The sequence below is a fragment of the Rhinatrema bivittatum genome, chromosome 14, assembly GCF_901001135.1.
Source record: "Rhinatrema bivittatum chromosome 14, aRhiBiv1.1, whole genome shotgun sequence".
Taxonomy (NCBI): Eukaryota; Metazoa; Chordata; class Amphibia; order Gymnophiona; family Rhinatrematidae; genus Rhinatrema; species Rhinatrema bivittatum.
Genome location: NC_042628.1, coordinates 38,953,787 through 38,969,182, shown reverse-complemented (window position 1 = coordinate 38,969,182; position 15,396 = coordinate 38,953,787). Strand labels below are relative to the sequence as shown.

At 41.5% G+C, this 15,396-nt stretch overlaps 1 protein-coding gene across 10 annotated transcripts in view; it reads left to right on the top strand.

Annotated features, from left to right (window-relative positions):
- Positions 1–15,396, top strand: part of LOC115075772 (ankyrin repeat and fibronectin type-III domain-containing protein 1-like) — a 1,084,545-nt gene that overhangs the window by 947,906 nt on the left and 121,243 nt on the right. For all 10 annotated transcript variants that reach the window (XM_029576526.1, XM_029576524.1, XM_029576522.1 and 7 more), the window contains one exon: positions 5,069–5,276. In XM_029576526.1, coding sequence (XP_029432386.1) covers positions 5,069–5,276 — 208 coding nt within the window. The remainder of the gene's footprint in view (positions 1–5,068; positions 5,277–15,396) is intronic.

The following is a 15,396-nucleotide window of genomic DNA, read 5'->3' as shown; positions in this document are numbered from 1 at the left end:
GCCGTTAAGAAAAGATTTGAGCCAACCTAACGCAGTGCCAGTAATGCCAATTTAAGAGAGGCAAGTTTAAAGGATGTTGTGGTTGACTGTGTCAAATGCCGAGGAAATGTCCAGCAGGGCAAGTATATAGGATTGACCAGCGTCTAATGCTTTTAGGATAGTATCAGAGAGTGTTAGGAGAAGAGGTTCAGTGCTATGGTACTTGCGGAATCCATATTGGGATGGGGAGAGTAATTGATTTTCATCCAGTAATTCAGTGAGTTGCTTGTTGATGACTTTCTCTAATATTTTGGAGAGGAAAGGTAAGTTAGAAACTGGGCGAAAGTTTGCTGGTTCTGTAGGGTTTAAATCTTGTTTCTTCAGAGTTGGTTTTATTATGGCGTGTTTGAGTTGGGTAGGTACAATTCCTGATGTGATAAATTTGTTAAGAATCTTTGTTATAGGTATTGCAATTCTTGACGGGATGGCGAGGAGTGTTTTTGTAGGCATGATGTCAAATGGGTGCGTTGCTGGTTTAGCTTTTTTGAGTATACCTTCAATTTCTAGTGTCGTTGTGGTTTCAAATTTTGTAAGTGAAGCTGAGCAGGGACTGTGTGGATTTGTATTGTAAATGGGTGGTCTATGTGTAGAGGAAATAGAGGGAGAGGTAGAGTTTGTAAGGAGATTAGAAGGGGAGGAAGAAGAGATGCGGTTCATAATAGCGTTGATTTTGTCATGAAAGTAGGATGCAAGTGTTTCACATCTATTTTTATCATCATTATCTGGATTGAAGTTGGTTGGGGGAGTGATGATGGAAGAGACATATTGGAAGAGAGCTCGTGGATTGAATTGGTATTGGTGGATCTTCAGGGCGTAGTAGTTTTTCTTGGTTTCGTCTGTCATTTTCCGGTTATTCATGAAGGGAGTGACTTAAATTTCTGTAGTAAAATAGGTGTTTGGTTTTTACGCCATTTCTTTTCCATTTTATGGAGCTCAAGTTTCAATTTTCTAAGATCCGGGGTGTACCAGGGCTTTTTATCTTTCTTCTCTGTGTTTTCTTTAGTCTGTAGAGGGCAAAGCTCATTTGCTACGTTACTAGTGATGTGATACCAAGAGGAGCAGGTCGAGTTGGCATCAGAGAGGTCTAATTTAAGGAGTTCTTCTGAAACTGCTTCAGCGATGTCTTCGGTTTTGCATTGTTTTCTGAAGGTGATGGATCTGTTTTTTGGTGTGAGGAGAGATGTGGTTGCATGTAATAGAGCAGCATATATCGATCCGGTAATGGTCTGACCAGGGTATGGGTGTGCATTTAGGTAGGTTAGAGTCAACAAGAGAGTTAGTGAATATGGCATCTAGAGTGTGACCTCCACATAATTGCCAAGTCTCTACTGTCCCCCGCCCCCAAGTCCCTTCTCTCCCTCATCCACAAGTCCCTGTTCTGCCTGCCAACCAGTTTTTCCTTCTACCCCCAATTGCCAAGTCCCTGCTCCTCCCCAGTTCCTGAGCCCTGTTCTCTCCGCCCAGTACCTGTTCTTTCTAGTCACCATGCCCCATTCTTCCCATGCAGTCCCCACAGCATGAGGGAATGTGGATTTTGTGATGGAGACACAGGTATCACATGCCAAATAAGGAGATGATACAAAAGTGTTGTGTTCCAAACAGAGGAAATAGCTTTACTCCTAAAACCTCAAAAGTTCAAACAGGTACAAAAATCATATCTACAGACACATTTCTTATGTTGCTTAAGTCACTTTCCAAATCAGAATAGGCTCTCTTGTTAATCTCAATAAGGTCTTTTAGTCTTCAGGTCTCCCCAAAAAATGTTAAAGAGCCCTTCTCAGGTTTCCACAGTTACTCACAGGCCGATACAGTAAAAATCGCGGGAGAGCGGGCGAGCGCCTGCTCTCCTGTGCGCGTGATTCAGTAACTTAATTTATTTAAATTAGGGCCTGCGGTAAAAAGAGGCGCTAGGGACACTAGCGCGTCCCTAGCACCTCTTTTTTGACAGGAGCAGCGGCCGTCAGCGGGTTTGACAGCTGACGCTCAATTTTGCCGGCGTCGGTTCTCAAACCTGCTGACAGCCACAGGTTCGGAAACCGGACGCCGGCAAAATTGAGCGTCTGGTTTTCAAGCTGCGGGCTGATTTCAAAATTTTTTTTTAACTTTTTTTTAACTTTCGGGACTTCGACTTAATATCACCATGATATTAATTCAGAGGGTGCACAGAAAAGCAGTTTTTACTGTTTTTCTGTGCACTTCCCCGGCGCCGGCAGAAATTAACGCCTACCTTTGGGTAGGCGCTAATTTCATAAAGTAAAATGTGCGGCTTGGCTGCACATTTTACTTTCTGTATCTCGCGGGAATGACTAATAGGGCCATCAACATGCATTTGCATGTTGCGGGCGCTATTAGTCTCGAGGGGGTTGGATGCGCATTTTCGACGCACTATTAACCCTTACTGAATAAGGGATAAAGCTAGCGCGTCGAAAATGCACGTCCAAATGCCTGTCAGATGGCTGGGTTGACTCAGACAAATCCTCTCTTTTTCCTTAGGGCTGGATCTCTCAGCCAAATCCCACACCACTGGCAGGTAAAGGGACACCACTTCTCCCACAGATCACCTGGGAACGCTGAGCCAGCATACAGCCTTTCCCCAGACTCCCTCCGTCTCTGGAAGCACTTCTCTCTGAACTCCTCCTCTCCTCCCAGTGTGACGGGTGGAGTCACCTCCTCTGATCCACCCTTTGGAGGATGGGCCACCTTGTTACTCATAGGTGACATCTGCACAAGAGCCTCCCAATACTGGAACATTGCCCATTAAGTGTATTAAGAATTACATTTTCAAAATATGCACAATTTAAGAACTGTGCAAGAAGTTATGTTTCCAGCAAAGTCACCTACACATCCTAATCCAGCTGTATTTTATACATTAAACTGTAATTTATCCATGAAGCTCTCAACAATCGTTCATCTCCAGTTATAATTCTATGCTTTGTGATGACATACATCCTGTCACAATAATAGGTTGTAGTATAATAAGCAGAATAGATTAAACAGTTAAATGAAGTGAATTTGAAGAGGAATATAAATCCCTTTAGTCTAAAAACGAAAAATGTGTTCATGAACAATAATGAGAAAGATAGAATACAGAACATAGAATGAAATCCAAATTGTTTCTGCCTACTACAGCAGCAATGCCTCCTACTTTCAGCACTATTTAAGCCTACCTCAAGTAAAAGGTTAACCTTCATTATAGTAAGAGTGAAGACCACTGGGGTGGATTTTTGTTTTCCAAACATTTAGTTCTAGAAAAATAAATGCAGTTCCTATTATACTGCGTAATATATTGAGTATTATATTGACTCCCAAGTGATGGTGCAGAGCATGATGAAAAGATGACGAGGACAAAACAGCAGGGAGTTAAAATCTGCCCTACTTTATCAAGACAGAGAATTTTAACCATATTTTCTATAATAAATAGTCAAGCTGATTTTAACTTGAGAGAGGTTGGTGGTCAGTTGGTGGATAATTTAGATTCCTTGTTGGATAAGTTAGAGCTTGATTCATGAAAGAGAAACATGGAAACATGATGGCAAAAAAAGACCACACAGCCTATTTATTTTGCACATCCACACCATCCTCAGCTCTATAATACCCACCAGTCCCTTGGAGATCCCCCATACTTATCCCATGCTTTCCTGAATTCAGATACTGTCCTTGTCTCGACAGCTTCCACTGGAAGGCTGTTCAATGCATCCACCAGCTTCTCTGTAAAGAAATATTTCCTTAGATTATTTCGAAGTCTACCCCCTTTTACCCTCATCCCATGAGCCTCCTTTCCGTTGAAAGAGGCTTGCCTGTTGTGCATGGAAACCTTGGAGGAATTTAAATGTTTCTATCGTATCTCCCCTGTCTCACCTTTCCTGTAGGGTATTGCATGTTTACATATTTAAGTCTGTCCCCATATGCTTTAGATACAAAGAACAAATTCCACTCAAAAAATGAACAACCACCAATATCTATGAAATGTGAAAGACCCTCATATAAGCACTACACTTCACCACTCACTTAGGTGAAATCTACTAATTGCATCAATATGTATAATCATCAAAGGTGTCTTAGTAGCTTTTTTTTTAGAAATGCAATGAAACACGCAATGTGAAAAGCATATATCCAAACAAAGTCCAGAGTTTCAAAGGAGTCAGCTCTGTAAATTTAGCAACCCAACACTGATCCAGCATTTCGAGGTGCAATACTCTGTGACATGGGTACACAGAGACAGCACAATACTCTGTCAGGGGTACAAAAAGGCAGCTGCTCAATTTGGCATATCTGCATGGAAAAGAAACTAGGTGCCATATTAAAATGATAGAAGGTGCAAAATCAGAGCACAGGTTTTTCAATATTTTAGTCCATGCTTATTTCTTATATTTGTTATATCTTTTGGGTCTATTTTTTTCTGTGATATGACAAATAAATATATAAATACTTATTTTGTGAAAAATAAATCCAAAAGATATTTTAAAAAATGTAAAACATAAGCTCACACTTTAAGCCAGAGACTAAAATATAGAAAAATCTTTAGATTAAAATAGGCCAAGCTATGCTTTCATATAGGCCAAATGGAGACATGCTATTATGTAAATCCAGTACTGTTCCTACTTATTTAAGGCCGCTTGAATATTGCCTCTCCTGTGGGAGGCCTAAACTTGATCTGAAAATAACTCTGATGTGCAATAAAATGTTGCACCTGAAGTTGTTTTAGAAAGCAAACCTGAAGTTGTTTTAGAAAGCAAACCTGAAGTTGTTTTAGAAAGCAAACCACTGACCATTTTATTAGCCACTCTGAATTGACTCCATCCTGTTTATATCCTTTTGAAGGTGCAGTCTCCAGATCTGTACACAGTATTCCAAATGAGGTCTCACTAGGGACTTATACAGGAGCAGTATCGCCACCCTTTTTCTGCTGACCATGCCTCTCCCTATGCAGCCAAGTTTTCATGCCCCTGTATTTAAATGGGGAGTGCGCTGCCTGACCACTGACTGTCTTTCATGTTGGGCCTTCCTTACACTGCATATCCTTGTGTAGTTTCAGGGGAACGCTGCTCTCTTTGAGGCAGTGGAGATGCAGGACTTGGATCGAGTGCAAGACTTGCTAAAGCAATACAGTGCAGAAGAGCTGGACCTCAACACTCCAAACAGTGAGGGACTCCTGCCCCTGGACATTGCCATCATGACTAACAATGCCCCTATTGCACGGACCCTGCTGCAGGCTGGTGCCAAGGAGAGCCCGCACTGTAAGTTCATGCATTGTACTCTGACACACCCATTAATTTTCCTGTTAATGAAAATGCAAATTAGATTAGTTAGAGCACTAAGTTCTATTCCTTGATACTCCAGTTTGATTGTTCTGTCACTCAGTGTGTCACCTTCAGCAAGTCATATAACCTGCCTGTGCTTAACCTAAGACTGCAAAGACCTTCTGAACTGGCATGTAATTATGTGAATTATTTCATACAGCACCGTAGGCTAAAAATTTTTACTGTGCAATAACTGAATGTTTTACCAGTAAACCAAATAGCTATGATCCATAAGACATATGAATGAGCAGTAAGGCATAAAACAATCTCAGCTACACAGCTTAGACACTCTCATTTTTGCCATGATTTCTGTCGCCAATAACTAAATTTAAACAGCAATAATTACTTATTATTTGAATGTATTGACTAGGGATGTGCATTCGTTTTTCACAAATTAGACAATGTTGATATTGTCTAATTTGTCACGGTTCGGTAGCGCCGATATACGAAGCGATTTTTGCCGAAATTTTGGTAAAATTCGTATTTCGTGTTAGTGCGCACTAACGGAGTTACTGCGCACTGCATATCTCTTAGTGTGCAGTAATACCAATTAGTGCGCACTGTTTCTCTAGCTAACGAACTCAAGAATTGATACATTTTAATTTTTAAGTAGCATTTTTTTAGTGTGCACAAACGGTTACAACGCACTACTACATACTTAGTGCGCTGTAAGTTCTGTTAGGGTGAACTAACTAACCTGTTAGGGCGCCTGAACTAACCTGTTAGGGTACACTAACGGGCCTTATGCGCATTAACATCTAGCTAGTGCGCACTATCTCGTTCGTTGTACTGCGCACTAATGCGGAGATAGTGCACACTAACTTGTTGTTAGTGCGCAGAAAGGCCCATTAGTGTGCACTAACGTACTTCGTTGAAAATTGCCAAAAAGAAAAAAACGAACTGTGGAAAACCGAAATTTCCCGCAGAGCGCCCTATCCAAAGCCCGAACCGAAATGTTTAAATGAAGCACATTTCTGGTATTGACCACTTTTTTTTTTTTAATAATAAAAATTCACCCACGGCGGGCTACATCATATTAGATTGGCAGCATATAATCAGGAATCAATAGTAGCTTCATTAAAGAAGATGCGCACGGTAAGGAATAAATTACAAATAAATCAATGATAGTAACTAAACAAAATAATTATACAAACTTGAAATAAATCAACAATAATGCCTAAGTGTAAAGAGGCCAATATAAAATAGGCTGTTTAAGTGGCCAAGTTATCTGGCTAAGGTTAGCTGGATAATTTGTCCTGGATATTCGGAGGGATAAACGTCCCACTGAATATCCATGATTAAAGTTATCCAGCTACCCACTGGTGAAATGTGAAGCTATAGGAGAGATCTAAGATGGCCGATGGTCACAAACGCTGGTGAGAGCCATGTCTAGGTCCTGAACAAGATGCCGCACTCTGGCAGAAAACGTCGAGCCAGAGAGCGTGCTACTTTACCTGCTGCTGATTCTGAAAGAATATTGGGCCCGATGGACTCCCATGTGTTGAGGGGAACACTGTATCCGGGAGTAAGTTCACTGGAAGTAAACCGGGAGGCAGAGGAACCAGACACCCTCCCTGAACTGATGACATCACTGTCCCCGGAACAACGGTCTGCTCCAGCAAACTCCGCGGTGGATAGAACAGTGATGAAGGTGCTGGAAGCAGTTTCTCCGCTGGAAGAGAGGGGGAATAGTCCTTCTCGGTTGGCAGAGGATAATGCAGCCCCGACTTTCTCGGGAGAAGATACGCGGGGACGCTGAAGCCCGAGCAGGTTTGCCCTGTCAATGGCAGCTGGAGGTAGAGCCTAAGTTTTCATTACCAGAGCTGGTAAGACCTAGCATTATTTGGGACGCTATACAAACTTTGAATAAAAATATCTGTGAGCAATTGAGCCCTATTTGTGTGGTTGTGAATGCTCATGAAAAACAGATGGACACCATTGAGAAAAAAGTTTCTTCCAATCAAGATGTCTTGGAGAAAGTTAAAGTAGAAGTCTCAAGTATGTCTGTGACCCACCATTTATTGGTTAAAGAAAACCAGTTACTTCAAAACAGGATTGAGCAGTTGGAGAATAAGACCAGGGAGAAAAACCTTCGGGTTATAAATTTTCCCAAGGACCCAATTGTGCTTGCAAAGGATATGTGGAAAAAGTATCTTATGGAAGTTTTAAAACTCCCAGAGCAGACATTACCTTTAGCTTCTAGAATTTATTATTTATCACCATTTAAGAAGATAACTTCAGATCAAGAGGGTTTTAATGTAATAACACCTTTGGATACCCCACAACTTGATGTTTCAAAACTACTGGAGTCTACTCAAAGTGATTTAATAACACAGTCCCCTTTAATTGTATCGTTCTTACTAGAATCAGATCGAGACTGGGTTATGCGATCTTTTTTTCGCCATAGAGGAGAACTTTTCTTAGATTTGTTCTAATGTAAACCGGTACGATAAGACCTGGTCTTGAGTGTCGGTATAGTAAAAGAAGTTAAATAAATAAATAAATAAATTTGAAAGTTAATATTTATCCTGACTTATCAAAAATTACTCAAAGGAAAAGAAGGCAATTTTTGCTATTGAGGCCTAGCGCATTGGAGATAGGGGCTTTTTATTTTAAAATACCCCTGCAAGTGTATACTTAAGTATAATAATGTATCTTATATTTTCTTTATGCCTAATCAACTAGCAGCATTTCTTGCTGATAAGAATACACCTGAGCCAAATAAAACTTTAGGTTCTCCATTTGCTTTAGAAGGGAATAACCTGTTTTTGAACCGTTGAAAAAAAAAATAGTGATGTCCCCATGCCTGATTGCTTATAAAAACTTTTCCTAGGGTTGATAAATTAGGTCTCTCTATTTGAGGACTCAGATTGAAAAAAGGATTTATAATTGTATATGCCTAATTTCAAATAGAAAGAGAGAATTTTTTTTCTTTTTTTTTCAATTTCTATTATTATTGTTTTTCTGTTTGTTCAAAGTATTTGAAATTTGTATATCCATTTTTTCTGTTTTCCATTCAGGTGTTATCTTGAAAATATTGTTAAAAAAACCTTTAAAATTAAAAATTAAAAAAAAAAAAAGTTATCCAGCTACCCTCTCTGGATTCGGGAGTGGGTGGAAGGAGGGTGGAGAAGACATGGAGAGATTGGGCCAGTGCTGATTTTTTTTTTTTTACTTCTTTCAATGGAAGGGATTTGGGGGGGGGGGGGGGCGTGTAGAGGAGAGAAGGGAGGGAGGAGAGGATACATGTTTGGCCTAACCCAACCTGTCCTGTTTCCAAGGGGGTGGAGATCCAAGTGGGAACATCAAAATCTTGATCCTTTTATTTCTTGAAGTTGGTACTGATGACTTCTCTTGGAGGAAAAGTTGTAGAATGTGGGAACCAAGCTATTCTAGCCCTTGGAACCCTGTGGAAAGGGTGAGTCAAAAAAAACTCCCACAACAAAATCCTTATACTTGCTTTCTGAAAAATCGCTCGGTGACTGCTTCTTTACTATCACTGATGCGTGCCCCATCTAGGGGGTAGATTAAGGCTCACAGGTCGTTAACCCTTGTTCTTTGTGTCCAGGGAGAGTTTCTGCAAAGACTGCAAGCCAAGGTCTAAGCAGTAGAGATGTGCTTCAGGTAAAAATTTTGTGTTGGGCTTCATTTCAGGGCCCCACCGCGGGAATTTCGTTTTTCCCGTGGTTCGGGGTTTTGTTTTTTTCAGGGGCCCCGATTTTAGGGTTAGTGTGCACTAATGGGAGTTAGCCTGCACTAACTCAAAAATGAATTTTTTCGTTTTTCAGTTCTCCTGAACCATTCCGAATTAGGCAATTTCATTAACATTGCCTAATTCGGGAAAAACGATTGCACATCCCTACTACGCAGATCCCTTCTAAAAAAAAAAAAAAAAAGTCAGGATACATCTTGGCCATCAAAAATTTCACTCGGAAGGATCTGTCACTGGTGCTTGCCACATCTAGGGTGTAGAGGGGCTCACAGGTCTTCAGGTTTCTAGGATGAGAGCCCTTTTCATCCAAAGGGAATCAGGCAAACATCTCTCACTGCAACTAAATACAGGACAATCCTCTGGCAAGTTGTGCACTGAGTGGAAAATATAAAGATCCTGATGAGGCTGGGAGGCCTCACCACAGAGTAGAAAATACATTCTCACTGCTCTGAATATAAATCAAAATGACTCCAGGGCTGCTCTAAATAAGATGAGGTGTCCAATCCAAACCCCTCCATGTTGGGGAGGGGCTGAAAGGGATGGAAGGTTCATAGATAGGTGGGTTCTATGCAGGGACCTAGTGACATTTAGTGGCCCATAGGAATGCCACATCTAGATTTAGGAAAAAATACTTGTTACCCCCTTTTGTTCAGGGTCACCTTGGGAGTCTGCAGAAGGGATTATTTGCACTTTTGCAGTTCTGGGAAGAGTCAAGATCCTCCAGGGACTGTCATTAGAGACAGAGCAGTCTCTGGGAGGCCCAATGGAAGGCTTACCACACTAAAAGTCCAATGTCCACACCAGTTCTTGGTTTCAAATGAGGAAAACATTTTTTAATTTTCAAAAACAAACACACTTCTTCAGGGTAGAATTTTTCAATAATGACACAAGATACAGTTCCAAATCAAACAATGGCAGCGAAATCCCTCTTCAAATTAGCTCTCTGAAAAAAAAAAAAGGAGAACAAATGAAATCACCATTTAACACCAAGGCCTTGGGAGTGATCTGATCCAGACTTATTTGCAGCAAGGAAGATACCCTTCAATTGTTAGGTTTCTCCTTCTGCATGGGTTGCAGGAATTCTTTTCAGATTTCAAAGCTTAAGCAACACTTCTACTTCAGGAGCCCCATTACACTCCCAAAACCTCTTTCATGCCTCCCAAGATGCCTGGAAAACATCTTAAATAACCTTTCCTCAGTACCCATCCCGCCCCTTAGAGGGTATATACATCCTATTATTACTACCTTATCTACACCATTACAGCACCAAATTCTCATATCCTCCTATAATCACCCTCCCCTAATAGGAAGTATGAGTGCAAAGCACACAAACCCTGCAGTTTGCATGAGCTCTACAGAAGCAGAGTCTCTGTCCTTTAAGTGACCTCTAAGAGAGAGCAGGAATCCTCTCAACACACCGGAGCGCACTGTACTGTATCAGCCTGTTAGTGAGGTGTTTAGTCCCAGGGCACACAAGCTAATTTAGTTTTCTTCAGGGGCTGCTCTGGTGAGTAATTCCATCCCACGTTGACTCTTAGGGCCAGATTTTAGTACCTACACGTGGGCGTAGATTTGTGCGCACAACCTGCGTGCATGTTATAAAATCCGGGGTTGGTGCGTGCCGAACCCTAGGGAATCCCCGATGGCTTTCCCTGGTCCCGCCCTCCAGCTTTAGCCTAACCCCCCCCCCCCCCCCCCCCCCAACCTTTATTTTGGAAGTTGCGCCTGCCTCCGGGCAAAATAGGCTCGGCGCACATAACCCCCCTACACGCGTAAGGCTTTTAAAATCTGCCCCTTAATCCCTGGGGGGGATTCTTTTTATGAGGGGGGGAACTCTTGCTTAAGGCCCAGACGATGAGAGAAGGTCACCCCAGTGTGTGCCAAAATTGTAAGTGCTTCTCATGAGGTTAGAGGCTGTGTCAACTCAGACAGGACCAGGTCTGGCTGTTAAAATAAAGTTTACTGACTGATACTTATAAATTAAAGGCCTTTATCCACAAGTGTGTATTTACATCTCACTGTTGGTACATGTGTGGTTATAGGTAGGTAAGTGTCCTTTTTTCAGGCATCCGGTTAGCCCCGTGGTGATTTTTAATGCGCACAGTGAATGCAGTGGCTGTGAGGGAATCCTAAGTGATGGGTCCCCAACTTTACTGAAAAATCCTACCTTTAGTCCTCTCCTCGGACACCCAGCCCACCCTGGTCTTTTGGTTGTAGAGATCCGAATGGTGGTCTCCTGCTCTTATTCTTCCTTCCTTAATGATTCTTTCATGGGAATTCCCACACATGCATGCATAAACTCATGAACCCCTTCAGTCTTTCTTTCATCCGAACACCAGCATGGACATGTATCTCCATCTCTTTTATCTTTGCCTTGCTGTCACAGCAGCCCCCAAACAGCACTTTTCAATGCTACTTAAAACAAGTCGTATTTTTTCCTCACAGTGTCCAGAAAGAAGAAATCCACAGCCAGTAAACTCAAGGATAATGTTTGTGGTAGGAGAATGTCCATTACCAATGGGCACAAACTCTGCTTCCACTGCTTCAGACCAGACCAGACCATGACCAGGCCACTTGTTGAAACTGCAGACAGATGCCCCTGTGTACACAGAAATCTATGGCCTGGAAAGTAGAGGAACTGCATAAGTCTCTTAGAAGCTACAGTCTCTCCTCCTCCTGAAGCCTCTCCAGAAATTAAGTTTAGCTGAAGTTCCTCAAAAGTATCTCATTCGTCAGTGGGACACACGCATTCCTCAGGGTCAAGAAAGCATAATGCATCAAAAAAGAGGTGATGCCACTCCGCAGAGCTTGCTGGAATAGCTGTCTCATAAAAAGCACTGAGTCTTGGGTGCATCAGCCCCATTGACACAGTGCATTGGCACAGTCAAGGCTCAGTGCATTGACGCCATCAATTCATAAGTCCACTTCACCATTAAAACACAAGCCAATGACACTGTTGAAGCAATTAATGCTACCCATGCAAAAATCAACACTCTCTATGCTTCAAGCTCCGGATCATGAATATCATCAATCCTCAACACCTATACCATCAGAGCATCATATGTCAAGGCTTTCAGCCCAGCTCTATAACAGTTTATACAAGATTTTAATGGGAGCAGAGAATGATATGATACCTTTATCCCCACCAATTAAAAGAGCCCTTAAACCAACAAAATTAATGGGATAAGAGCTTCGCCAGGAGACTCAAGATCCCATTTGTTCTCTGGCACCTCTCACATCTAATAGGCCTGCAGTTCAGATTTTGCAGAGCTCAGATGATATAAAGGATTCCATACTTGTTCCAGAAGAGGATGTTCCACCACCTATGCCAGGACAAAGGGCACATTAGCCCATCAACCAAATAGTGCAGTTGGTGAAGTATTTCTTTATCTCTGTGGTGGCTGAAGAAAAAGAGAATAGTTTCAACCTTTCCTTTCCAGGATATCATATCTACTCCCATGAAAAGGAGTTCCCAATATCTCTAGTTTGAATAGATACTTCATCAGAATCCCTGCCTGGTAGTTCTAGCCCACAGCAGTCACTTACAGCAGAGTCTAACCAGTCAGAGGATGTACACCAGGAGTCCAAGACAACCAAGAACCCCTCCTCATTCACCTGGAGTCCTGGGTTAGTGTTCTCTCACCTCAAGACTGAAGAGAGGTTGATGGGAATTTCCTCTGACCCCTCCCAAATCCTCCAGAACACTTGTCTACACTGGAATACTTTTCCTATGTCAGATTTCTGGACAAGTTGTAAAAAGCACTCAAAGTCAATGTGCGCAAGGCTAAAGATCCCCATGCAAAGGTCTTTGGTGCCCTCCAAATTTGGACACTCCAGCAGAATCAAAGTTATCCCCATCTCTGATGACATTGTACAAGAATTACATCCAAGGATGTGGGAAAATCCTATTTCCTGTGCCCCAGTGTCAAGGAATTTTAGACCTCAAATATGCAAAAATCTCCAGGATTTGGGATAGTGCAATTACGTCATCAATCAGTCGTTGTAGAAAGAAAACAAAAATATACTCAAATACTCCATTGGGAAAGGATCCCAAATTATTGGACAGTTTTAGTAAAACAGTATTTCAAAGCTCAGTGCTGTGCACAGATTTGTGTCAACCAATTTGATTTGATTTAATATTTATATGATTGTATTGAGAAACTTGAGTCTTTCTTTCCACCCAACGAAGGTGAAGTCACATATCAACCACTCCTAGATGCTGAAAAATATATGCACCATCTTATTCGTTCCCAAGGCTTGGTTGAGAGCTAGTAGCCTCTACAACAATGTCCATGGCAAGTTGGAGGTCTCACTAGGGACCTACACAGGGGCACTATCATCTCCCTTTTTCTGCTGACCATTCCTCTCCCTAGGTAGCCAAGCCATCTTTCTGGCTTTTGCCATCGCTTTATCCACCTGTTTGGTCACCTTAAGATCATCAGATACAATCACCCCCAGATCCCGCTCTTTTGTGTTTAGAAGGATTTCATTTCAAATACTGTATCTCTCCCTTGGAATTATGCATCCTAAATACATTACTCAGCATTTTTTAGCATTAAATCTTAGCTGCCATTCTCTAGACTATTCCTCTTCATGTTTTCCACACCTTCCTGTCTGTCTATCAAGTTGCAGATTTTGGTGGTATCAGCCAAAAGTCAAACCTTTCCCGACAATCCTTCTGTTATGTCACTCATGAAAATGTTGAAAAGAACCGGTCCCGGGACTGAACCCTGAGGTACACCACTAGTTATGCCCCCCCTCTCAGAGTAAACTCCATTTACCTCTATCCTTTGTCACCTCCTACCCAGTCAGTCACTGTAGGTTTCATACCAAGGGTGCTGAATTTATGTCTCCTGTGAAGAACCATGTCAAAGATCTTAATGAAATCCAGGCTCACTATATCTAGCATTCTCCCTTTATCGAAGATATCTGCAAAGCTGCAACATGGGCATCAGTCACACCTTTACATCCCATTATTGTCTGACAATCTTTTAACATTTGGGCTAGCAGTTTTGCATAGCCTTTTCACCCACTAGTCTATTCTTCTTGGTAGGGTCTAGGTTGCTTACTCAGTAAGTGCTCTGCTACAGCCCTCAACTTGGGACTCCCCACATGACATGGGTAATTCAGCCTGTTTATCCACAGAAAAAGCAAGTTTGTTTATTGAAAATAGTGTATCCTATAGATAGGATGAATTAGACATGGGGAATACCTGCCCACCTCACTGGAGAGTCAACCACCTGGCTAGGATTAGTTCTCATATTGACTGTGGAAGCTCACGAGGCAACACCCGTGCAGGAATTCCTGCACGTGCTAAGTTTCTCCCTAAGCATACATCATTCCTCCTCTCACTCCCTTCTGTATTACCCTACCCCCTCCCTACCCTTCTTCTCCCCCCCTCTCCTCACCCCTTCCCTTCACATTTGATATTTCATGTTATTCCCTATAATTGTACATTTTGTATATACCTGCAATCTTTGCCTACACTAATTTATTAATCTAATTTCATTCTTCTGTCACTTTTCCTCCTTTTTTCTCTTTTTACCCTCTTGTATTCATGTTATTTTAATTTTAGATTAATGCTTTATTTCCCCTACCTTTCCTTACTCTCTAATTATTATGTTTCAATATGTTCTAATTGTATTATGTTAAACTTGTTCGATGTAAAGCGCCGCCACAGGCACTAGTTTCTTGTTTCGCTGTGAACCGATGTGATATCATTGATGAATGTCGGTATATAAAACCGTTAAATAAATAAAATAAATAAATAAATAAAGTAGAGCTCAAAGCTCTACAAGCTAGGAATGTAATCCACTTTGAAGTGTCTGAAAGGTGGAATATAAATCAAAGAAAGAGAGAAATCTAGGAGATACAAGTCCATTTGGTGCTGCCAGATGACATCACCTACATACCATGGCTAATTCATCCTGCTATTTATGGAAAACACCATTTACAGTAAGAAAACTTGCTTTCAGGTACAGAAAATATTTTTTTGTCTTCATCACTGGTTTTCTACCATCCTGGGAAGATGAGCATACAAGCTCCTATACTCAATGCAACAACACCCAGAACTTCCCACACTCTATGGTTTTACCACCAAGCTTTGTAATAATCTAAACAGTAACCAAAATTAGTTAGGCTGTTGCCCAAACATCTGGCCACTTAGGTCTTGTCGGAGAATAATGGCATGGAACTTTGTAAGATCCGCATAGGAAAGGAAAGTCTTAATGATTTTATTTGCTTCAGCTGTCAACTGAATTCTCTAAAATAGACAAAAAATACATTGCTCGCATTGCTGCCTTAGTGTAAGAATAATAGCAGGAGAAAGAGGGCACACGGTTTATA